Source organism: Cricetulus griseus, chromosome 3, assembly GCF_003668045.3.
Source record: "Cricetulus griseus strain 17A/GY chromosome 3, alternate assembly CriGri-PICRH-1.0, whole genome shotgun sequence".
Classification (NCBI taxonomy): Eukaryota; Metazoa; Chordata; class Mammalia; order Rodentia; family Cricetidae; genus Cricetulus; species Cricetulus griseus.
The window spans coordinates 266379675-266404129 of NC_048596.1; the positions used below are offsets into that span (position 1 = coordinate 266379675).

General features: G+C 38.8%; 1 protein-coding gene across 1 annotated transcript in view; it reads right to left on the minus strand.

Annotated features, from left to right (window-relative positions):
• The window catches only part of Nup153 (nucleoporin 153), a 53319-nt gene that overhangs the window by 2681 nt on the left and 26183 nt on the right, over nt 1-24455 (minus strand). Inside the window, exons 12-20 of the mRNA XM_027410002.2 lie at nt 21906-22043; nt 21347-21442; nt 20047-20131; nt 16486-16608; nt 13139-13747; nt 9613-9804; nt 5973-6851; nt 3157-3513; nt 2023-2298 (exon numbers count right to left, since the gene is read on the minus strand). Coding sequence (XP_027265803.1) covers nt 2023-2298; nt 3157-3513; nt 5973-6851; nt 9613-9804; nt 13139-13747; nt 16486-16608; nt 20047-20131; nt 21347-21442; nt 21906-22043 — 2755 coding nt within the window. The remainder of the gene's footprint in view (nt 1-2022; nt 2299-3156; nt 3514-5972; nt 6852-9612; nt 9805-13138; nt 13748-16485; nt 16609-20046; nt 20132-21346; nt 21443-21905; nt 22044-24455) is intronic.

The window sequence follows — 24455 nt, forward strand, 5'->3', positions numbered from 1 at the left end:
CCGTATTAAAATACAGTACAATCAGTTGAATTTAAAAAGTCACAAGAAGCAATTCCACTCCTAGGCATATACCCAAAAGCAATACATTCACACAACAAGGACATCTGTTCAACCATGTTCATAGCAGCATTATTTGTAATAGCCAGAAACTGGAAGCAGCCTAGATGCCCCTCGACTGAAGAATGGATAGAGAAAATGTGGTACATTTACACAATGGAGTACTACTCAGCAGAAAAAAAACAATGGAATCTTGAAATTTGCAGGAAAATGGATGGAACTCCAACAAACCAGTCTGAACCAGGTAACCCAATCACAAAAAGACAAACATGGTATGTACTCACTCATATGTGAATTTTAGACATAGAGTATAGGATTACCTGCCTACAATCGACACTCCCAGAGAAACTAGTAAACAAGGAAGACCCTAAAAGAGACAAACTTTATCCCCTGAAGAAGGGGAAAGGGTCACCATCCCCTGAGCAAATTGAGAACATGGGAAGAGGGAGAGAGGGAGCTACGAGAATGAGAAGGGAAGAAAAGAAAGAATGCTGAGGTCATGAGGGAGCAGAAAGGTTGAGTCAGGTGTAGATTAGAAGAAAGGATATGGGATAGGTAGGGTTTTAGTTGGGGGGGTGGTAGGGGAGGAAGGGAGGGAGAAGGGAACTGGGATTGTCATGTAATTCAATCTTGCTTCTAATTCAAATAAAAAAATGCTGCATGACACTCATCTTCAACACCACTGACAGTTGAGAAAACATTTTTCTTACCTTTTATGTTTCTTAAATATTTTTGTAATTAGATTTGAAAAATATGACATGTAATATTCTACTTGGTATATTTATAAATGATAAAATAATACTAATCTTGATTTTAATGAAGTTATAAATGAAAATATGTTTCATCTTATCATAACTTTTTTTATAACTGTTTGCTTACCTTGAACTCCTACCTTATACAAAATTAATGTTTGAAATAATCAAATTTTCATTGTCTTTATAAATATGCATATAATACATTCTTATTATTCAGTATTAATTCAGATAAAAATTCTAGTTTCTGAATTGAACTTTAAATCTAGTTAGTCTAGCTATAAGTTACTCAAAGATTTGGGTTAATTCTTATTTTTACATCATAAATAATACAAATTATATAAAAGGCATCAATGTCTAGGAACCACAAAATTTATGTTTTATATCTTCAATATTGATGTTTCTTGATTTAATTAGTATCTAAAATGTTGTATATTGCAATTAACCAAGATTTAAAAATTAAACAATCCTGTATTTACTAATAAAAACACAATACTACAGTGAAAACAAAGGCAGCTAAAAGTCCTATTTCCTGTTTCCTGCCAAGCAGTATGTAAAACTTGTTGGGGGAGGAGCCTCCAAGGAGGAGGTTATCTTCGTGAAATTTCCATTCTTCCTGGTGATGCTGATTGCCTGCCCCCATCCCCAAGACTAGCCTTAAAAAGAAGAATTCAGACTTTTATGATTCCCCCATAGGAGGCCTCACACTCTCTGAAGAATGGATGGGGGTGGGATGAGGGGATGGGGGAGAATGGGAGGACAGGAGGAAGAAGGAACTGGGATTGGGATGTAAAGTAAGATTGTTTTTGATTTAAATAAAAAAATTAATTTAAAAAAGAAAAAAAAAGCCACAAGAACTTTTGGTGATATGCAGAGGGAACAGCAGTATTATCCAACTGCTGTGAGACAAGTCAGCACAAGTAAGGTCTAACTTCCCAAAGGAAATCAAAACCCTACTCCACGGCAGCCTACAGGGAAACAGAGACATCAGAGGAAAAAATACTTTTAAATATCCTTTAATGCCATCAAATGCAGTGACTAAAACTCTACAATGTAAAACACCACACTTCACGGTTAAGTATAAAACATTAGAAAATAAGATATACACATGGTTTCAAAGTTCAAAAAAAAAAAAAAAAAACAAGCAAAACAAAACACTATTTTAAGCCACCAGACTCAAAGAACAGATACAACGTGTCATTACTCAACTTACTGGAATTAGGAGCTGTCCCAGAGCCAAATGCAGACTGACTAGGCTGCTGCCCAAACACAGGAGGTTGGCTGCTGCTTGACACTGCCCCAAAAGTAGGTGGTGGTGCAGGCTGGGAACCAGCAGAAAACAACGATGTTGAAGATGATATAGAGCCAAAGCTTGGAGGGTTAGGTTGGCTGGCACCTTGACTTTGTCCAAATGTTGGGGTCGGGTTAGCACCAAATGCTGGACTGGCAGATGGTGCTGAATGTCCAGTGCCAAATACAAAGGAGGATCCTGGAGGCCAAGAAACACTTAAATCAACAACATCCAGGTTTGTAGTGAGATTACTCCTGAAAAGCTCTGTAAACCCACAAGCCAATTTCAGGCCATTTTTCAGACTCTTACCTTGATCATAAGCTTTGATGATTAGACCAATGACACTATTTACTAAAACATACACTAATTTAACAAAAACTTCAAATAACAAACTCTCCACTATTGCAACCAACAATCTTCTACTAGGAGGAGGAATGTACTTAAGACAGGGCTAGTCTGGAACTTACTTAGTACTTAGGTTCAACAATTCCTTCCTAAAATGATGCAGCATATAAGGCTTCCTCTGGGTACACTGTATGAGAGAGCTCACATATATCACTATCACCACTATCACTATCTGGCTGCTTAGGAATTTGACAATCCAAAAAGCAACTTAGAAAAATTATATATTCTTCCTGAAATTAGGTTTTCTTTTCTCTCTCCTCTCCCTCCCCCGACTCTCCCTCCCCCGCCCTTTTGAGGCAGTGTTTTTCTGTGTGGCTTTGGCTGTCCTGGAACCTATTCTGCAGACCAGGCTGGCCTTCAAGTAACAGAGATCTACTTGCCTCTGTCTCCTGAGTGCTGGGATTTAAGGCGTGTACTACCAAGCCCAGCTTGAAAGAACTGTTCTTGAGAGTTAACGCATATATAACCTGAACATAAACTGCTATTTCTCCACAGGTGGAAACTTGCAACATCCTACATGTAGGTGACTTTGAGGCACTCAAGGCACCCGAGACAGATTAGAACCTGCAAGAATGTGCTACAACTGGCACACTTATAGCAAATCCAATTCAACTACAAAATCCACTTTTCCCCCTCCTATTACTAAAGTACCTGAAGAGCTTGATGTGGTAGCTCCGAAACTGAACCCCGATGATGCAGTGCTGTTGCTGCTGGCTCCTGATCCAAACACAAAGGGAGGGGCAGCTGAGCCAGTGCTGGATGTGGTGGCTGGCTTGCTATCTTGAGGGAATAACAAGGACTGAGATGTACTGGACTCTGCAGAGTTACCAAAGGCAGAGCTGCTGACAGGATTGCTGGCCTGGCCAAACACAAAGGCTGCCACAGGAGGGTTGGAGGAAGAGGTGGAACTACCAAATATGCCACCACTGGATGAAGTGGCTGCTGGTGCACTTGAACTAGAGGAACTGCTGTTCAAGAAGCTAAAAACTGGCTTGGCTGCACCTTGATCTGCAAAATAATAATTGAGAAACAAACATAAACCTTAAAAACAAATTGCCTAACAATTTTTTTCTATAATATAAATTAAGATTATTTTTATACAGTCTGACTCATCAAATAAACATCTACTAACACTTTAAAATATCAAAGTGTGTATCTTTTATGGTTTATGGGTTTTCTCTTTATACAAAGACCTTCAACTTTCAAATAACAAGTCTATGCATATAAATTTAATGTGAAATACACAGTGCCTCACATCCAAATCTAACTTGATACTGTATTCAGAAACCAAATTCAGTTGGGTTGGAGAGATGGCTCAGTGGTTAAGAACACTGGCTGCTCTTTCCAGAGGTCCTGAGTTAATTCCCAGCAACCACATGGTGGCTCACAACCATCTCTAGTGGGATCTGATGCCTTCTGTCATGAAGGCATACATGCAGTTAGAGAACTCATATTAGGGAAGGGAGGGAGGGAGGGAGGGAGAAGGGAGGAGGAGGGAGGAGGAAGGAGAAATTCATACAGTAGAAGCTAGATGCACTTTTATGTGTTTTGACTGTACAGTTTGTCATATTATAGCAGCAGCACCCTAACTTTATCCACATCAACAAATCGACAAATCAACCTCCTCACAGCACTGACTTCCCTTCAGCACTTGCTAACCCTTGCTACCTAGTACACTCTGTGGAACCCTAAATTAACAATGTGTGCATCTATTCCCTTTGCTGTCACTGCATGCTTCTCAAATTCCTTGTTCATTCACTTTCCCTACAAACTGCTGAAGTAACTTAGCTTCACAAGATATACAAAAACTAAGAACTGAAATGAAGGGAACAAAATACTTTTCCCATGAATGAGTTCATCTTCTATGTTCCTGCATTTACTCAGCATTACCACCATTGTAAATTAGAATAATTAAAAAATACAAGTCATGTAAATGCTGTACAACTACTGACTACCAACTTAGAGGACACCTTCTGATTTTTACACGGTAATGATGAGTTTACAATCTGACAAACTTTCCTTTCTACTTTCCCAGTATCTCAGCTCCAACAGTACACAAGAGATGGGATGGGCAACTGCTACAGGTGAAATTAAGAGTTCATGGTCAAATATGATTAGAGCATCTCATTTTTTTCCCATTTCAATGATAATTTTAATTCTGATTTTCTTTGTAGGTTGTTCTTAAATTTCCAAGTAAATATCAAGTAGGAAAAAACAACTTACCATTATGTGAATTTCCAACTTTAGGGTTGATTATTATTCATTGTTTCCAAGTAACATGTCCAATTTACAATCTTTGCATGCCTGAAAATAGCTACATTTTGCTTTTATGTGTGATCAAATTTGGCTAGTTACACAATGATTCAAGGTTATTTCATTTGTAGAGCACTGTTTAGTGCTCGTGATAAAACCCCGGGTTTTGCACAAGCCTTGGAGAGTGTTCCTTTTACCACTGATTAATGGCCAACTTCCATTTTTAAGGTCAATGTCTATCTTAAATTTTAACTCTGTGTGTGGTGTGTACTACTGGTGGTTTTGAGCCACCTGAAATGAGCACAGGGAACCAAACTTGTATCATCTTTAAAGAACAGCATGCATGGCTACCGAGCCCTTCTCTCCAGTCTCAGTGTCTTATTTTATACACAGGAACCATTATGTCAATGTTTTAGTGTTTCCCTATATCATTCAATTTCAAAGTCACTTACAGATGCAGCTGTCCATCCTTAACACTGCTCTGGGAAACCCCATTACAATAATGAGCTAGATGATGCTCTTTCTACTATTCCATAAGCAAAAGGCTTTACTTCAACAACCTTCTCTAGTTTTTTTCCTTCTTTAGCTTTTTAATGGGCTTTTGTATCCCCTTCTAGTTCCCCAAATTACCTGATTTCTTAGAGTTAAACTATATTTACTCTCTATGTTCCTCACTTTCACTCATTATCGGTAATTGTTTGTAAACTAAAATTCAACATAAGATTTTTCCCTGACAGCATGCATCAACTATAAGGTGTCCAAATGACATTAAGACATATATAATGTGCCCCATTCTGCACATTCAATTACAGCTGTATTTCTCAAAATTAGATCTGTAGGTATCCCATTCCAACCATGGGTATTTGGTTCAATTAAAACAGAAAAGCATGAGCTCTTTCCTCAAGACTTTTTTTAAAGATTTATTTATTTTGTATACAGTACTGTGTCTGCATGTATGCCTGCAAGCCAGAAGAGGGCACCAGATCTCACTAGAGATGGTTGTGAGCCACCATGTGGTTGCTGGGAGTTGAACTCAGGACCTCTGGAAGAGCAGACATGCTCTTAACCTCTGAGCCATCTTTCCAGCCCTCCTCAAGATTTCAAAAACCAATATTCTCCATTATTTTCTGACAGTCATTTGTTGACTTCCTGTATTGTCAAGGTATCAAATACAACTTATAAACAATAAATAAATAAAGCCATTAAGTACTTACCAGTTGTAGTATTGGTTTGATTCCCAAACGAAAAAGTGGCCTTGGCTAACTGATCAGACTCTTTCACAGATGGTTTTGCCACACTGAAACTGAATGTCGGCTTGGAAGAACTCTCATCTTTGGTTTGCTCTGAATTTCCAAAGGAAAACACTGGTTGAGACTTTGACTCCTCATTGTCGGCTTTCTTTCCAAAAACCAGAGAAGTAGAAGTAACAGGTTCTTGCTGTTTCTCCTCTGTCCTTCCCAAAGCAAACACTGAGGCAGATGGCAAAGAGGCAGACTCCACTTTACCAAATGTGAATCCACCTTTGGTGGCAGAAGAATCATCTTTCTTTGCTTCTGTTGTCTTATATGTGAAAGGAGTCACTGAGACACTCTTAGTTTCTATAGTTCCAAAGTTGAAGCCACTCTTGTTCTCCAAGGTCACTGTGGTATCAGTAGCAGCCGTGGTGGGGTTGCTAACACCTGCACCAAAGCTAAAGCCTACATATGACGACCTAGGGAGCTCCTCTTTCTTTTCTTGCTGCCCAAGAGTAGATACCCCAAACTGAAATGGAGCTGAAGAAGCTGGGTTGCTTAAGCCAGAATAAAGTCCAAACTTAAAATTATCATTCTTGCTGTCATTTTTAATTTCTTCAGGTTTAGAATCAGAAGACACTCCAAATTTAAAACCTGCAGTTGGTTTAGAAAATTTAAAGTTTGTATTCATGGTGTTTGTAGACCCAGAGTCAGATGAAGCTCCTAACTTGAATCCTCCCTGATCTCCAAATTTAAAATTTCCAGTGCTTGCAAAAGTCTGAGAAAGTCCAGAGGAGGACGATGGAATACCAAATTTGAAGGTTGAGGGTGCTGGATTTAAAGATGAAGATGTCCCAAAGCCTTCAAAGATAGAAAACACACAGACAAAAAAAAAACACCAAATTAATGTGCTTACCCTAACAAATACAACCCCTGAAAAGGCCTATATGCCACTTCCAACTGTAAGACTGGAAGGTCAAGAAAGATGATAGGCGTGTATACTTGGGAGAAGTAGGCACTTCCCTATCCTGTAGCTAGGGCTACAGCAGCATCCAAAGTATTGAGATATATATAGTTCTATCAATGATTACAAAAAAAAAAAAAAAAGAACCCACAAAAACCTAAATCATATATCCTCTGAGCCTCAGCAATTTTATAGCTGGGATTTGTCTTATGATAAATTCAGACACACAAAATGCTATGAGATCCAGGCAGTTATCAATGAAGGATTAAAAGTCAAAAACATGCCAAAAGGATAAAAACCTTTTATCCTTTACTTATATCCTTTGTAAAAACTGAGGCAAACAGAAAAGGTGGGTGATAATTTCTGACAAGAAACAAGGAAGAGTCGGGAAGTGGTGGTGCACGCCTTTAATCCCAGCACTCAGGAGGCATTAGCAGGTCAATCTCTGTGAGTTCGAGGCCAGCCTGGTCTACTAAGTGAGTTCCAGGACAGGCTCCAAAGCTACACAAAGAAACTCTGTCTAGAAACAAAGGAAGGGAGGAAGGGAGGGAGGAAGGGAGGGAGGGTCTAGAATGGCAATGTGTTTGCTTAGGACAGGTGTAAAGCACTTTTGGAAGGTATAGTGATAAACTAGCCGTGCCTCTTACCTTTGTAGAGAGACAAAAAAATTGAAAAGAGAGCCAGTAGAAACAGGAGACCCTTGATCTCAATTTTTAAATATTTTGATTATGTTGTTGACAAAAGCATTTAAAAATATTTAGCATTAAAAAGATATGAAATGAAGCCATATTTATAAAGATAAACATCATTACAGTGATTAAGACCAAAATCTATTTCCTTGGAGCTTTTCTCTTGCAGCAGAAATTGAGCATGAAGTACTTGACTGACTCCAAACAAGGACTACTAATTAGACGCAAAACAGATAAGCCACACATTACTCGCCTGGAAATGAAAGAACAGCCAAACCAATCATGCAGACGAACATAAAGTGGGTGTTATGGATCAAAACTTTGACTTTTGATTTGCAATGTTTGAAAGCAACATAAGACTCTGGTAAATTTTAAAATAAAGCCTAGCATATAGAAATCCCTCTGTAGGGGCTGGAGAAACAGCTCAGAAGTTAAGAGCACTGGCTACTCTTCCAGAGGTCCTGAGTTCAATTCCCAGAAACCACATGGTGGCTCACAACCATCCATAATGAGTTCTTGTGCCCTCTTCTGGTGTGCAGGTATATGTGGAGACAGAATGTTGTATACATAATAAATAAATAAAATCTTAAAGAAAGAAAGAAAGAAAGAAAGAAAGAAAGAAAGAAAGAAAGAAAGAAAGAAAGAAAGAAAGAAAGAAAGAGAGAGAGAAAGAAATCCCTCTGTATTCCCATTTTGGAGGCTAACTCTGTTCAGAAATTCCCTGATATTCAGGTCTAAAATTTCTAAAATATGTCTTCTTTCCTAAGCTTTGTACAGCTTTGACTATAAAATCTACATGGAAGTACCGCAAATGAAACGCCAGCCTTCATATATTCAATGACCATGTGAAGTTCTTCCTGTACTTTCATGTACTAAGAAGGCTAGGCTTAGCCGGGCGTTGGTAGTACACGCCTTTAATCCCAGCACTCGGGAGGCAGAGGCAGGCGGATCTCTATTGAGTTCGAGACCAGCCTGGTCTACAAGAGCTAGTTCCAGGACAGCCTCCAAAGCCACAGAGAAACCCTGTCTCGAAAAACCAAAAAGAAGGCTAGGTTTTGTTTTGGGAGTAAATACATTTATTGATACCCATTTTACATATAGTTCAATAAAATAATCAATAAATATAAAAGCATTTTTCCTTTGGATATGACCATGGTCCATGTAAATACTCAACAGTCAGTCATCTGCAGGAAGCGCTCCAAGTCTCACTGCTAGGTTACTCAACAGCGAAGCTGATGCACTCAAGTGGCCCAGTGGCTTTGGAATGTGACTACTGGGCATGTGCAGTAACGAAATCAATGGGAAAGGTATCAGCCATGAACAAGAGAAACAATTATGAATTCATATCCCAGGAAAAGGAAAGGACCACAGCTGACACTTGGTGTCAGAATACCAGAGACAGGGTATGTAAAATAACATACACTGTCCACTGAGTAAGGCAGGGCTTTTGGATGATGCAAATGCTGGAGTACATGGTTATGTCACCATGTCTGCTTAGAGTTCTCTGTTACCCAGACATACTCAGAGGCTAAATGACTTACAGTAAAGTCCTAAGGGTGTAAGTTCATACCCAAATCTGGAAACTGGGTAACACAAAGTTCTTTACCCAGATACACAGATGGCATAAGACGCTGATATGCAACTAATGTTGGTGTCATCCATAAATAACAACAACAACAAAAAAACAAGGACCATGTCTCATTTTACATAATTACTCAGTGGATAGGTACCTTACAAAAACAAATAGGCCTGGGAGGTGGTGGCACATGCCTTTAATCCCAGCACTTGGGGAGGCAGAGGCAGGCGGATCTCAGTGAGTTCAAGGCCAGCCTGGTCTACAAAGTGAGACCCAGGACAGCCAGGATTGTTACACCAAGAAATCCTGTCTCAAACAAACAAACAAATCTGCCCCCGCATACACACTTCACTTTTAACCAGGCATTAGAGGATTTCTTCACCAACACCTTACCTTTAAACTCTGACTTTGTGCCTGGCTTTCCACTTTCACATGCTATGCACTTGGTAGAGTCTGGTTTATTTTGCACTAGACACACTTCACAGTCCCAGCTTCCCTCGGGTTTTTTGAACTTATCCAATCCTAGACAGCCTCCAGAAGACGGAGAGGCAGACACAGGGCTGCTGCTTGAGGCAGATACTGAACCTAAAAGCAATGGGGAAACTGATGAACATGTTACTTTATCCCCACCCAAACACATAAAAACAGAAAGGAAGCCTTTAATTGTTTATAAATAGGACAGACTTCTCAGATTTCGTTTAACATTGCAAATGAACATCTTGCTTTTAACCTTGTTCAGTAGTGAGGTTATTCCTAAATTCAAGTTTGAACTATTCCCAGTTTGTTTAAAATTTGGGGCTGGTATGATGGTTTAATGGTTCAAGTACTTGCAAACAAGCAAAAGGACCACAGTTCCGATCCCTGAGGACTCACACAAACACTGGGTAAGCATACCCCACCTATAATTGTAGCCTTGGAAGGTAGAAACAAGGGCTCCTCACAACAAGCTAGCTATTAAGCAAACTAACCACACATTGGCAAGCTCAGGGTTTTAATGAAACCCAGTGTCAAAAAATAAAATAGGTCAAAGAGAGTCCTGTTAACATCAGGCCACCACAGACACACATACCATATAAACATACACAGCGGACAGACACGCATGGAAAGAGAAAAAAAGGTCAGCTATCATCCTCACAAATTAGGGGTAAAGACCTGGAGAGATGACTCAGTCAGTCAAGTGCATATCTTACAAAAACAAGGAACTGAGTTTGATTCCCAGTAACCATTTTTATAAAGAAAATGTGAAAAATTAGGGAGTATAAAACTAAATTTTTGCTGAGTTTGCTGGCACATGGCCTTTAATCCAAGAGACAGACAGAGGTAGTAGGCATATTTCTAAGATTTCAAGGCCAGTGTGGCTTATGGAACAAGTTTCAGGCCAGCCAGGGCCACACATCCTTATAACAATGTCCAAATTCTTTCAACTATTACAGACTTCTAAAATACAAGATGTAAACTTCAGGCAATACACATGGTCATCTATATTGTCAATTTCAAAGTATGTGTCTCTGGTTTTGGGTCCCCAAATCTATAAACACTCTCCGCCTTTTCATTCTCCTCTCATAGCTATGGGAAGTCTCTGCATTTTAAAGTATGTTCTCTTCTCTTCTGCCAGCAAAACTGCTGTCTGGTGCCCATCACTGACCTACCTCCCACCTGACAAAGTCTCACCTTCACTCAGGGATTTAAGCACCAGTGTAACCATTTCTTTATCTCCAGCTGCCATCCACACCTCCCTGCTTTACCTAGCAGGCCCCAGTCTCACATATTTCTCAAGTACAGTCAGTCTTATCCTTCTGCTATTCTATTTTTTTTAATTTATTTTTATTTTATGTGCACTGGTGTTTTGCCATGGGCATTGAGTCCCCTGGAACTGAAATTGCAGACAGTTCTGAGTTGCTACGTGGGTGCTGGGAATTGAACATTTGGTCTTGGTCTTATTCTAGCACCTTCTTCAGAGGTTATTCTGCCTCAGTTGTTTTCCCTGTCTGAATAACCCAAGATCAATGTTTGATTCCTTCCGGACCCTTAGGTTTGCAGAGCTGGGTTTGGAACTCTATTCCTCAATCCACTCAACTCACATCTATTCCCCTGAGTCAAATGTCAAACTACTTCCTATGCCCCCTAAATCTGTATCCCAGCCCTAAGGAGCTGTAGTCCCTATGAAGGAGTCAAAGGCCTCACATGTGTCTCTGAACACCAGTCAATTTCAGCAATTTGAAATTAATCTGTCTTTAACCACACATTGTTCTAAATCCTTCCTCCTTATTCAATTCTACCATCTGATTATCACCATTATCTGTCACTTATATTATTCAAACAAAGTTCCTAAGATGTCCTTCCAAATTCTGCTACCTTGAAGTACACTGTTCACAAGCATCCCTAATGCTTGTTCTAGGGATCTAATGCCCTAGTCTGACCTCCAAGGGTGCCAAGCACACATGTGGTATTGCATACATATATATACATGCATACATACAGACAAAACATTCATAAATAAAATAAAGTGACTTTAAAAAATAAAAAGTTGGGCCTAGAAACATGGCTCAGAAGTTAAGAGCACATACTGCTCTTGTATAGGATTGGAATATAGTTCCCAGATATCACCTCTAACTTCAGTTCCAGGGAATCCAATACCCTCTTCTGGCTTCTGCATGCTAGCACACATGTGCTGATAAACAGACAGATACACATAATTTTTCCCCCTAAAAAATAAAATGAGAGTTGGAGGCAGAGGCAGGGAACTATTAGGTCCAGGTCAAGTTTAGGCTGTGTCTGTAAGCATCAAGTTCCAAACCAGAGGCTTACATAGTTAGATCCTATCTGAAAACTAGGAAAAAAAAAAAAAAAAAAAAAAATGACCAAATCATCTCTCTGCTGACAGGGCATTGTACCCAGAATGAAGCAGGTGCTGTTTTCAAACCAATTCATTGGAGTCCATTGTTCCTGCATGCTCTACTTCCTGATTCAAAGTTTCATTACCCATCCGTCACCTCAGAGCTCTGGTTTCCTGCATGCCTTTTTCTGAGGTGAGGAGACAGAGCCAGCTGGGAAGAGTCAAATATTTTTGTAGTAAGAATTCTGACAGTTCACTTTTGACACCAGAAGAAATTAGATTCAAGAGATAGGGCAAGGAATCTGGCTACTAACAGAGCCTCATATTAGAGAAGTCATCTTTATCTCCACAGCTAATGTGACAAAAATAGGAGTCTTAACTCCTAAGACAAACATGTTAATAACAGCTATCCATGTCCCCACACACTTCCCAAAGGAATTCAACAACCAATCTGCAGTCATTCTTAACTCCTAAGACAAACATATCAACAATAGCTATCCATATCCCCACACACTTGCCAAATGAATTCAACAACCAATCTGCAGTCATTCTTTGAACACAGAAATAGGGGCCTCAAACCAAACTCTAACCAAGTTAAGAGTTTTTCACCAAAAATTCATTAAATTAATCACTACACAATCTGGTAGACAGCAAATGGCTCCAGATGGCACCAATAATATTGAGAAGCAGACACTAGCATAAAGCATGACTGCCTTAAAAGACCACTCACCAGCCTCATTTCTACAAAGGAGACAAGGCACGAAGGTCTGAGAAAGACTGCCCCATTCTGAGAGCTTTCAGTATCTCCATTTGTCAACCACACCAATTATCACAAAAAGGAATATTTCCAATAACACTACACAGAAAAAGCAGGCACAGTATAGAATGAACCAGTTCACAACCTATTCTAAGTGAACAGGTTAGTAATTACTATAAACCACAGGTGGTTTTTAAAAAACCAAGATATAACAAGAAATGTTCATCTGGAACCATTTAAAACACCAGGATTGTTATTAAATGTTTCACCGTTAAATGTTCTACTAAGTAACGAGCATAACTATTCCGTACAGCCATAAAACATACCTGGTTTCTCAGACATACAGGAGACACATTTATTGTCTTCTGCCTTATTACAAACACAGCATACTGGACACTCCCAAGATCCCACAGGCCTTTTGAATTTATCTCCAAATCCTAGTGTACCAGTGGTCACAGTGCAGCTAGAAGAGGGAGCAGTCACAGGACTTTCTGAAGTCACCACCAATGTAAGGACTCGCTTCACGCCAGTGCCAGGTTTAGGTGTTTCACAAGCTACACATTTTACTGCTTCAGGCTTATTTTGCACTAAACAGGTATCACAATCCCAAGTTCCTACTGCTGGTTTAAATTTATCTCCAAAGCCTGTCCCTGATGTAGAAGCAGGTTTGTCACTTTTGCTTGGTGTCCCAATTCCAGCCTGTTTAGAAGTTTCTTTCGGTGATAGTTTTGCTGCTTGACAGGCTATGCACTTATTGTCTGTGACTTTGTTTTGGAGTAAACATGTTTCACACTGCCATGATGAGCCAGCTTTTAAAGTTTCTCCAAATTCAATTCCACTAGAAGAAAAAGTACTTATTGCTGGTCTTGTATAAACCACTGAGCTTGTAGTAGTGGGCTGAACAGCAGGAGAATCAACCTTTGGTGATATAAACCCTACAATGAGGAAAGAAAATGTTCTTTTAGAATAAGGCAGTGAAGCTCTAATCAAAGCAATAACTGCAACATAATTATGAGAGGGAAACATTTACATTATTACCTGGTTAATAGTAAGAGAACAACTAAGGTTTTTGATCCAAAAATGACCAAAGTTTTTTTTTAAATACTTACACAATCATATTTAATATGGGTATGTATGACATTTAAACCTACTTAAAATTCTATAAATATGAAAATGGGTCATCTTTACATATCACTTTCTCCCTCTAAAACTTTTTAGTCTGATGCTCTCGTTTGAACTTACTATCAGGTACCACTGCTGTCCTCATTTCATTCTGCTCCCTGTAGCAATAAGCTTAGTTTTCCTCCTCATCCATCTCTTCTAGGGGTTCCCACAGCTAAGTCAAATGACTTCAATCTCTGTAATCGTTGGGTATTGCCTAGTCTTAATCCACTGCTGTGATCTATACATTCAGTAACTCTGGCTGAGTCAAATAGGTATTAACTAAGTGAAAGTTGTCCCTCCAATATGCAACAGGATTGTAAGACTATTTTGTGATAGGGTATCACTAGCTGAGGTCAACCTTGAGCTCAGCACCTCCGCCTCAATCTCTTAAGTGCTAGAATTACAGTGTGCACCACCAAGTCTAGTCCAAGGAATATCTTTAATTACACTAAGCTTTAAGAGGGCATCGTTTGATAAAAGTCCCAACAAAGATGTGACAAATCCTCTAGACAGGCCTACAAACACAAAGAGATTAAGACACAACCTGTCCTCACGAAGAGGAATTTTAATGATATAAACTCAAGTCAAATACATGAAATCTCTCTTCAATACAATTCCAGAGTACTTTTATTAAAACTAAAGGTGTATTTTGACAAGAAAAATGTTAACATGAAACTATGGGGTGTAAGGAGGCTATCTTTCATTAAGCTGACTCACTAAACTACTGACACAATGCCTAAGAAATGTCTACTTTAAACAAGCTACCTTTCATGTTACATGCACCAACACCATCAGGGATCTGTGCATCTGTGGCCTTGAGTGCCACAGAAAAGAAAGATTGGTAAAGGGTTTCTAGTGGTATCAAGATACTATCCAACCGGGCATAGTAGAGCACATTTTTAAGCCCAGCCCTTTGGAGGCAGGAGCAGGCAAATCACTTTGAGTTTGAGGACAAACTGGCTAGCACAATGAATTTCCAGGCTAGCCAGGATCACACAGTGAGACCCTGAATTCAAAAAAGTAAAATAAAGAACCCAGGGAACTGCTTTTAGCCTAAAGGGATCATATATCCATGAACTTCAGCATACTGTCCATGAATAGCAGTTCCCTATCACTGCTAATGGGTTTAATTGCAATCAGTCAGGCTGGCAAAATCTCAGAAGCAATTTTCTGGGAGCCACTGTATTGTTTTTTCCTTCCATTGTCAGATTTTCCCAATGAAGTCTGTGGAAGGAAGTTTTTGTCTGGCCTGGTCCCAAAGTCGTTTAGTCCCAAATAAATACAGAGGCTTATATTAATTGTAAACTGTTTGGCTCAGTCTTAATACTAACTAGGTCTGACAACGTACATTAATCCATAATTCTTATCTATATTTAACCACATGGCTTGGTACCTTTTCTCAGTAAGGTCTTCTGATCTTGCTTCCTCTGTGTCTGGCTGGCGACTGAGTCTCCTCTGCCTTTCCTCTTCCCAGAATTCTCCTAGTATGGCAGCCCCGCCTACACTTCCTGCCTGGCTACTGGCCAATCAGTATTTTATTAAACCCGTGTTAAGTAACAAATCTTTACAAGAACATTATCCTACATCAGAAGACTCTGTTTTTCTGCTTAAAGTTTAATTAAAAGGGAACAAGATTATGAAGGCAAAATATAGCTCTAAATGTACCTGTGAGAAAAAGCTACACATTTGGCCATGCCTGATAACTGGTAATACTAGTCCATGTACTTTGGAATATGGCCATACCTCCTGTACTATCTATAAAAGGAGGAACTGAACCCTAACAACCTAATCCTTTGAACCTTGTTAAAGAGGTGGGTTTTTTTCAAACCTTAACCCATTAAACACTGAACATGTCTGCTGAATAAATCTTCATTCTGTAGTATTTGGGTACTTTATTTATCAACAACTTTACATCCAAATACTACTCATTACAATTCAAACTATGAACTCTTCTGATTTCAAATTGAAAATGTACTATTTCATTTCTAGTCAACCTCTTCAAGTTAGTTACCTATGTTCCCTGATCTGATCACTACAGGTTTATAAAGATAAACCAAAGTATTATACTATACCTGAGTACATATAAAAATGTTAATTAGAAAAATGAACATTGTATTAACTACTAACTTTCAAGTCTTGAGCATTATCCTTCAAGTATGTTACACTTTCACAAACTTAGCCTCATATACCAAACTAGAGAATAATGTAGGGTGGTAGTTGAATGCTTTCATCAGAGAAATACACAATAAAAGATAGTAAAAGGTGACATTTCTTTCTACATTCACTACTTAAAGAGATAAGATTTCCCTATTAATAGAATCCTTGAATGACAAAGAATTAAAGTTTCTAACATAGTTCTCATGAAAGAATTTATATGGCATTATTATCTATTAGAGTCACAAGTTACCATTTACTTGTATTTTTTTAAAACTTAAATTCTAACAACATTCATGACACCACAAGTTTGCAATAAAGATTTTTACTATCACAAGGGCAGCCACTCACTTACCAGGGGTTTTCAGAATATCTAGAACACTTCCTTCTCTCAGAATCTTTGCAGGAGTAAAAGGGTCCTCACAAGTGGAACTTCGCTTCTTGTAACTTGAACTATTCACTACAATGCTATCTTGAGCTGTAATTTTGAATCATAAGTTGTTAAGCCAAGAAAAAAAATCAGTGGATTCAAATTAAAGGGATTTTTCAAGAACAACTTTTTGATCATCTGAAAAAGTCACTGCAATTCAAAAATAATGGACAAGTAACAAAGAGCAGAGTTAATCTGTCACTGCAAAAGTAAAAACACTTTCTTACACTGTATATTCCCTCACAAACCCCACACAGAGAAAGGGGTAATAAAGACAACAGTCAGCCAATGAGTTATCTGGAAGACAAACTGAAGTACTAGCCAGATATGGCAAATGGGATAATATAGCTGCTCAAACAGCAATTTAAAAAAACAGACCAAAGTAATTTTTTAACTGGTCTCACATCTAGAAATTCATACTATCATTAAAAATATCCTTCAGTTACAGTTACAGTACTGAAAAACATGTTATAATACTCAATAGTAAGAATGAATTATAATATAGAGACAATAGAATGCTTAGTCCACAAAAATTTCTTATGAAGTATAACTGGTAGAGCAGATTAAAAAATAAGATTTGTGTCTAGAGATTAGCAGCTGCTGATAATGGCTAGATGAGTGATTGTCAGACTTTGGTTTTATTCAACAACTTCATTGATTTTAGTAAACATAAGGCAAAGTAATTTTTAATGGTTTCTCATATATTTATTGTATTTTTCTTTTATGTGTATGCTTTGCCTGCACATATATATATATGCACTGTGTGCATGCCTGGTGCCTACGGAGGCCAAAAAAAGGAAGTCAGGATGCTCAGGCACTGGAATTACAGGTGGCTGTAAACAACCATGTAAGTGTTAGGAAATGAACCCAGTTCCTCTGTAAGAGTGGCCAGTCCTGACTCAACTACTGAGCCACTCTCCAGTCCCCTAATTTTGTTTGAGATACATGTAGCCAAAGCTAGCTTAACACAGTTGGCCTTAAACTTCATTCCTCCTGCCTCAGTCTCCCCAGTGTTTCTGTGAGCCACCCCTCTCAGGAAAAACAAAACTTTAAGGACAAATGTCCTCAATGTGACAGAAATTAGAATCAATGAAAAAACTAGCTCCTTTCACAAAGTAATTAATCTTGACCTCCACATGTTCTTTTATTTTGTGGTTTTGTTTGAAACTGCATTTTATTGTGTCTTGAATTTTTAGGAGTTGGTGATGGATACATTTATGAGTGGAATCTGTAGGTGTGTGTTCTTCCAACTCCACCATTTCTCACAACTTTTATCATTTAAAAATGCCTATCACGCCGGGCGTTGGTGGTGCACGCCTTTAATCCCAGCACTCGGGAGGCAGAGCCAGCCGGATATCTGTGAGTTCGAGGCCAGCCCAATCTCCAGAGCGACTGCCAGGATAGGTTCCAAAGCTACACAGAGAAACCCTGTCTCAAAAACAAACAAACAAACAAACAAACAAACAAACAAACAAACAAACAAAAATGCCTATCACTCAGGAGGAAAGATGGCTGCAAGTTGGAGACCAGCCTGGACTGTTTAGCAAGTCCCCTGCTGTGTTGTGCTCTGCCAGGAGAGTTGGTATTATATACACTAAGGGCTTTGGCTCATTTGCTGGTCAGGAGATTGTTTCTGCTTGTCATTGGAGTGTTGTGAATTGACATGTCCCTGCCTTCTTGAAAGAAAACTTGAGCTTTAAATGCCCTTTGATCATAAAATACAGTTTGTAGTTTTTATGGCATACTGATTTGCTTGTTTTAAAATAGATTTTATGTGGGGGGGGGGCAATGTGTACTTGGTTGTACTCCACTATTAAAATTTTACTGAAACTCGAGAATTTTAATTTCCATCTTTGAAACTAGTCTTGAAATTGTTCGATTCAAGGATTTTTTTTCCCCTCAACTCCATAGGAACATTTAAGAAAATAACTAATTGCCAGGTGGTGGTGGCGTACTCCTTTAATCCCAGCACTTAGAAGGCAGAGCCAGGTGGATCTCTGGTAGTTCAAGACCAGCCTGGTCTACAAGAGCTAGTTCCAGGACAGCCTCCAAAGCCACAGAGAAACACTGTCTCGGAGAAAAAGAACGAGGGAGAGAGGAGGGAGGAGGGAGGAGGGAAGGAGGGGATGGTGGGGAGGGAACTAATTTGATAAGAATTGCAACAGAAATTACAGGATTGTTTCATCCAATTCTGGGACCTTTCTGTTGTTGCCTATGGGTCATCTTAATGTTCAGATGCCTAGAAAATCCAAAACCTCTCTAACTTCTATGTCTTAACTACTTTTTCTTCCTGGTTTAATAATACACATTTTTAAAGACAAGATTTAGGGTTTTTAGGATGTTTAGTAAATATCTGAAAAACACTTCTGGACAGGACCACAACCTCCAACTGACGTCTCTACTTATAACATTGCACACAGTCAGTACACTGCTGTCACTTTCTAACTGCTATTACAACATTGCACACAGTACACTGCTGTCACTTCCTAACTGCTATTACAACATTGCACACAGTCAGTACACTGCTGTCACTTCCTAACTACTATTTCCCTCTCTCCTGTATAAAAACCAATGCGGCTGATGTGATGAGGCACACCCTTAATCCCAGTACTCAGGAGGCAGACACAGAGGCAAAGGCACCAGGATCTCTTTGCACTGGAGGCCAGCCTGAATTCCAGGACAGCCAATGATGTGTACACACTGTTAAAAAACACCCCCCCCCAAAAAAAAAAAAAACCAACAACAACAAAGTGTCAAAGTAAAAAACTAGTGCTAAGGCTCTTCTCTGTGGAGACTCTGAACAGACAAAAGATGCAATGTAGACCCAATCGGAGTAAGGGGCCCGGACCCTTTCTCCAGTAAGAGAAGACCACATGGTACTACTTAGATTACTAAAAATGGGTTAATTTAGACAGAGCTAGCCAACAAGAAACCATAGCCACCTAGCATGACCAAGGACCAGTATGGGATAGATGTGTACATGTATGTGTGCATGTGTCTTAATCAAGCCATTTCTTTACATGGAAGGCAAGGGCTTTTAAGACTTAATGCTATTTCTATAGCCTTATGACAAAGGACATGAGTCCACTGTGCCCATTTCCTTTTCCTTCTTGTGTAAAATATCCTTGCTTCAAATTCTTGACCTAGGGAACTCTACTAAGATGTCTTATTTCCCAAAACCCACCACCACCACCACCACAAAAACCTGTTTTAATGACCTGACTAATTTCATTCAGGGATGCAGTGTTTCTTCAGTTCAGAAATCATGCATCATTAATCTGCTGGAGCCAAACTACAACAGTTAAAAATGACTCACTATAATAAATAAAAACCACTGCTAGAATAGCTTCCAGTGACTTTTTCAGAGCTGATTTCCTTCAAATGAAAGTACTTTCAAGAATGACCAAAGGAGAATTTGAAGTGATTCCCTAACATGTAAGTTTGGTTTTTATTTTGTAAAGACTGTGAAACATATTTTTCACTTACCTGAACTACTTAAAATTGGTTTTGAAGAACTACTAGAGCCAGAAAGTTCTGTTTTTGCAACAGGCACACTAAATGTAAATCCAATCTATAAAGAGAAGATAGTTTTCAGCTGTCAAAATATTATGAAACATAGAACTTAGTTTTACATTAAAGCAAAAGGTATACTAAATTTCACTGGTTATAAATAAGATAGCTTTTCATATTTTGCAATTCCCAAACTTAAAACTCATGAATCTAGTACCTAGTACCTTGATATATAGCTCTAGTCCCACATCAGGAAGCTAAGAAGAAAGAAGTACTTGAACCCAGTTTGAAGTCAGCCTAGGCAACATAATGAGATACTATCTAGAATAAATGAATGGAAAACTGTAATAAATAAAAACTTGTATTAACACCATGGCATGTCGGTTCAAAAGACAACACTGCAAATTCTTTATGCATTTTCTTCTTTCAAAGCATTACATCAAATAGTCAAGAGATCCTAATCCCCAGGTCCTGAGCTTTTGAACACCATTTTATAAATATGAGGTCTGGGGGACAAGGTGGCAAGAAAACTACAGAACAGCTACCTAACTCTGACAAAAACCAAGTCGACAACCAAAAATCTGAAAACAAACCAAGAGTAGCCTCTGATCCCGGCATTTGGGAAGCAGAGGCAGTTGATCTTACTATGAGTTCACAGTCAGCCTATTTTACATAATGAGCTCCAGCCAGCTAGGGCTACACAGTGAGATCTTTTCTCAAAAAAGACCTAAAGGCATTATACAAAGATGATACATATGATGGAAGTTTAGAGAACAGGAACATTAAATGTATATATTATTCTTATCCAAATAGTTCCCAATTACAAAGAAACAAATATATACGTTGTAACAATACCCAACAGAATTGGCCAAGATTAAGATTTTAAATGAAGTATGATGCAGCTGCCAAGGTCTTTTCAACTAATCTACAACAGGGAGCAATTAATCAGCATTATAGGACAGTCTGAAGTTACAAGGGAACCCTGACTATATATTATCTCAAGCCATGTGAAATTTATAGGGATAAATGAATACAAATGAATGTCCTTCTTTGGAGACAAACGGAAAAGTACTAATGAAAATACCTTCACTGTAACTGCACAAATGACAGAAGAAAATGCATACAGGCACTAAATATGTACAAAACATTTGTTTGCTGTACACCTATTTTTTAACTTGGAAAAAGTGTTTTACTACCAATAAAATCTAGGTCTGACTTTAAAACATAATACTTTGGCTTTGAAATCAGTCATCAAATGTCCCTGTTTGGTACTTACAGATGCTGGAGGTAGCACATCTGCCTGTGTAGATTTCACAATGGGAGATGAAAATGTGAACACAGGACTGCCAGTGCTGCCCAAAGAGGTCTGTACCTGGATTTTTCGTCGTAGTGAGAAATGACACAAATAGATACTTAAGAAGAATGAATGATAGAACACTTTAAGAAAATTATTTCCAAGAAACAGAAGCACTCTTTCCATTTAAAACACATTTGACTTCCTAAAACACTAACAACTGATTTTTCATGAACTGGGAATACTGCTTGGAGATCAACTTTCTCACTTTGGGTCTAGTGCACAGACTGTATGAGATTGGAATACTCCCACTATAAATATACATTTCAAAAAATAAAACATCGTTTCCACTTCTTGGGGTGAGGGAAAGCATCCCAAACATGAAAAAGGCTCTAGAATCAATTCCCAGTACCAACTCTCTTATATTTTTTCCATTTTTTTTCAAGTTACTGATTTTTACAGTGGAAAATTACTTTTAAAAATGTATTGGATTAAAAGGAGTAGGAACAGAAGTCACCTCACTCACACAGTGGTTCCATACCTTGTTTGGTAATGGCTGAGGAGGGCTGACCGGTGATGATGAGGAAGCAGAGATCACAGGAGAACTAAAACTGAAGGTAGGCAGTGAAGAGCTGCTGATTGGTAGAGAGATCTGCGGTAACACTGGTGTTTCCACTTCCTAAAACATAGCATGTTTTGTAATAATGTCATCTTTGTGTCATGTTTTTGCAATATTAACAAGACCCTTGAGTTTAAAAACCTGAAGACTTAAATTCCAAGTAGTGCCAACAACTGCCATGTAACTTAATTTCAGCACTAACTTTCTGGTTTATGAAAATGAGAGGGGAGCGAGCAAGTTGGTTGAATAGTAGAAAATTGCTTACTGCAGAAGCTTGACAGCCTGAGTTCTATCCCCAGAGCCCAAAGTGGAAGAGGAGAACCAACTCCTAAAAGTTGTCTACCAACTTGCATACATGCACCATGACAAATGTGCTCACTTCTCCCTCTCTCTCTCCATAATAAGTATTTTGTAAAAGGGAGAGTAATGTCTTCCTCTGTACCACATTTATGGTTCCACTTATGAAACAAAGCCATACGTGGTCTTGGGAGTACAACCAAGTACAAATCCCCCAACACATAAAATCTATTTTGAAAAAGCAAATCAGTAAAAACTACAAACTGAGTATTTTATAATCAAAGGGCATTTAAAGCTCAAGTTTTCTTTCAAGAAGGCAGGGACATGTCCATTCACAACACTCCAGTGACAAGCAGAAACAATCTCCAGACCAGCAAATGAGCCAAAGCCCTTAGTGTATATAATACCAACTCTCCTGGCAGAGCACAACACAGCAGGGCGCACAAACTGCCCAAGTTTTCATTCTGATACTCAAAAGGCACAACTACAAAACTAACCAGGAAAATGACAATGAAAAAACTGTCACTTCCACAAAAAGCTGTAAAACCAAACACCAACAGATATGAAACCCAACTTTAAGCAGACATAAGCTGAACTAGTGAGATGACTCAGTGGCAAAAAACACTTTTTTGACCAGTGTGAGAACCTGAATTCAAATCTAAGAATCCACATAAAGCCAGAGGCAGGTGAACAAAATTTCAGGCTCCCATGACAAAATGGGAGGGAGAGGCAGAAATTTCCACAACTTGCCAGCCAACTTAACCTTGGCAAGCACAGTTGAGAACAAAGAGACCCTGTCTCAAACAAATTGGAAAGCGAAAGATCAGTGTCTTGAGGGTGTCCTGTGACAGCTATACATAAACCCTGGCACGAGTGCCCACAATCACATGTACCAGAAAAAAAACCACCATCAATGAAATATAAGTTTTAAACTTTAAAAAATACTTCTAGAACACTATAGGTCAATAAGTATACTGAGAAACTTTAATTGGAAACAAGTAAGTTGAAGAATTACATCTCTGGGGTTAGAGAGATGTCTCAGTAATTAAGAGCAGTTCCAGGGGACCTGGGTTTCATTCCTAACACACAAATGGTGGCATATGAGTCCATGGCTCCAGTTCCAAGGAATCTGATGCCCTCTCCTATTCTCCATGGATACTACATGCACATGGTACAAAGACATAACATTCAGTCAAAACACCCATACATTTTAAAAAGCCCTACATTCCAAAGTTTAAATGAACTATTAAGTTGAACATCTTCTTAGAGGGTGGTGAGGGTCTTAAGTGATTTAGCTTGGTTGAAATCACTTTTAAAGACTGAAGTGGGGGCTAGAGAGATGGCTCAGCAGTTAAGAGCATTGGCTGCTCTTCCAGAGGTCCTAAAATCAATTCCCAAGAACCATATAGTAGCTGACAACCATCCATATAGTGGGGTCTGATGCCCTCTTCTGGCATAAAGGATAACATACAGATAGACCACTCAATAGATATAAAAATAACTAAATCTTTTAAAAAGAGAGAGTGAAATGGGAGTTGCTTCAACTCAAAAGCTAGTTAGAAAACAAGCAAACTCCAGTCAATGTAACCAGTCCTCCATAGCTATAGAGGTACTGTGTTCCACATGTGTGCAGACACTCACACGCCATAGAGCACATGCGGCAGCGAAAGGATGACCCACGGAAATCCTACCTCTCCTTCCACCATCTAGGTCCCAGGGATGGAACTCAGGTCACCAGACTTAGCAGCAGGCACATCCACCCACTGAGCTATACCTCACCAGTCAGCTCATCCTAATTTAAGAAAATAATCCCATAGGAGAAAAATGGATAAAGAAAAACCTAATTAAGAAGAAAAGGCATTAAAATCCCATTGAACAAGAAAATGCAAAATAAAACCCAATGACATTTTATAGCTATCACACGAACAATGAATCAAAACAAACCAAAGTGCTAGTAAAGGAAAATAAAAAAATATGAATACATAAAAGGTCCACCTATGGTCATGTGAAGTGTTTTGTGAAGAATACAGTAAAGTCAAACACATTCAAAGACATGTGCCAATCCCATTCCTAGGTAAATATCCTCCAGACCAAACTGCACATGGCAAAGGATAAGCATATAAATATTCACCTTAGCACATACTGGGAATCAGCCCAAATGTACCCTGATGAGAG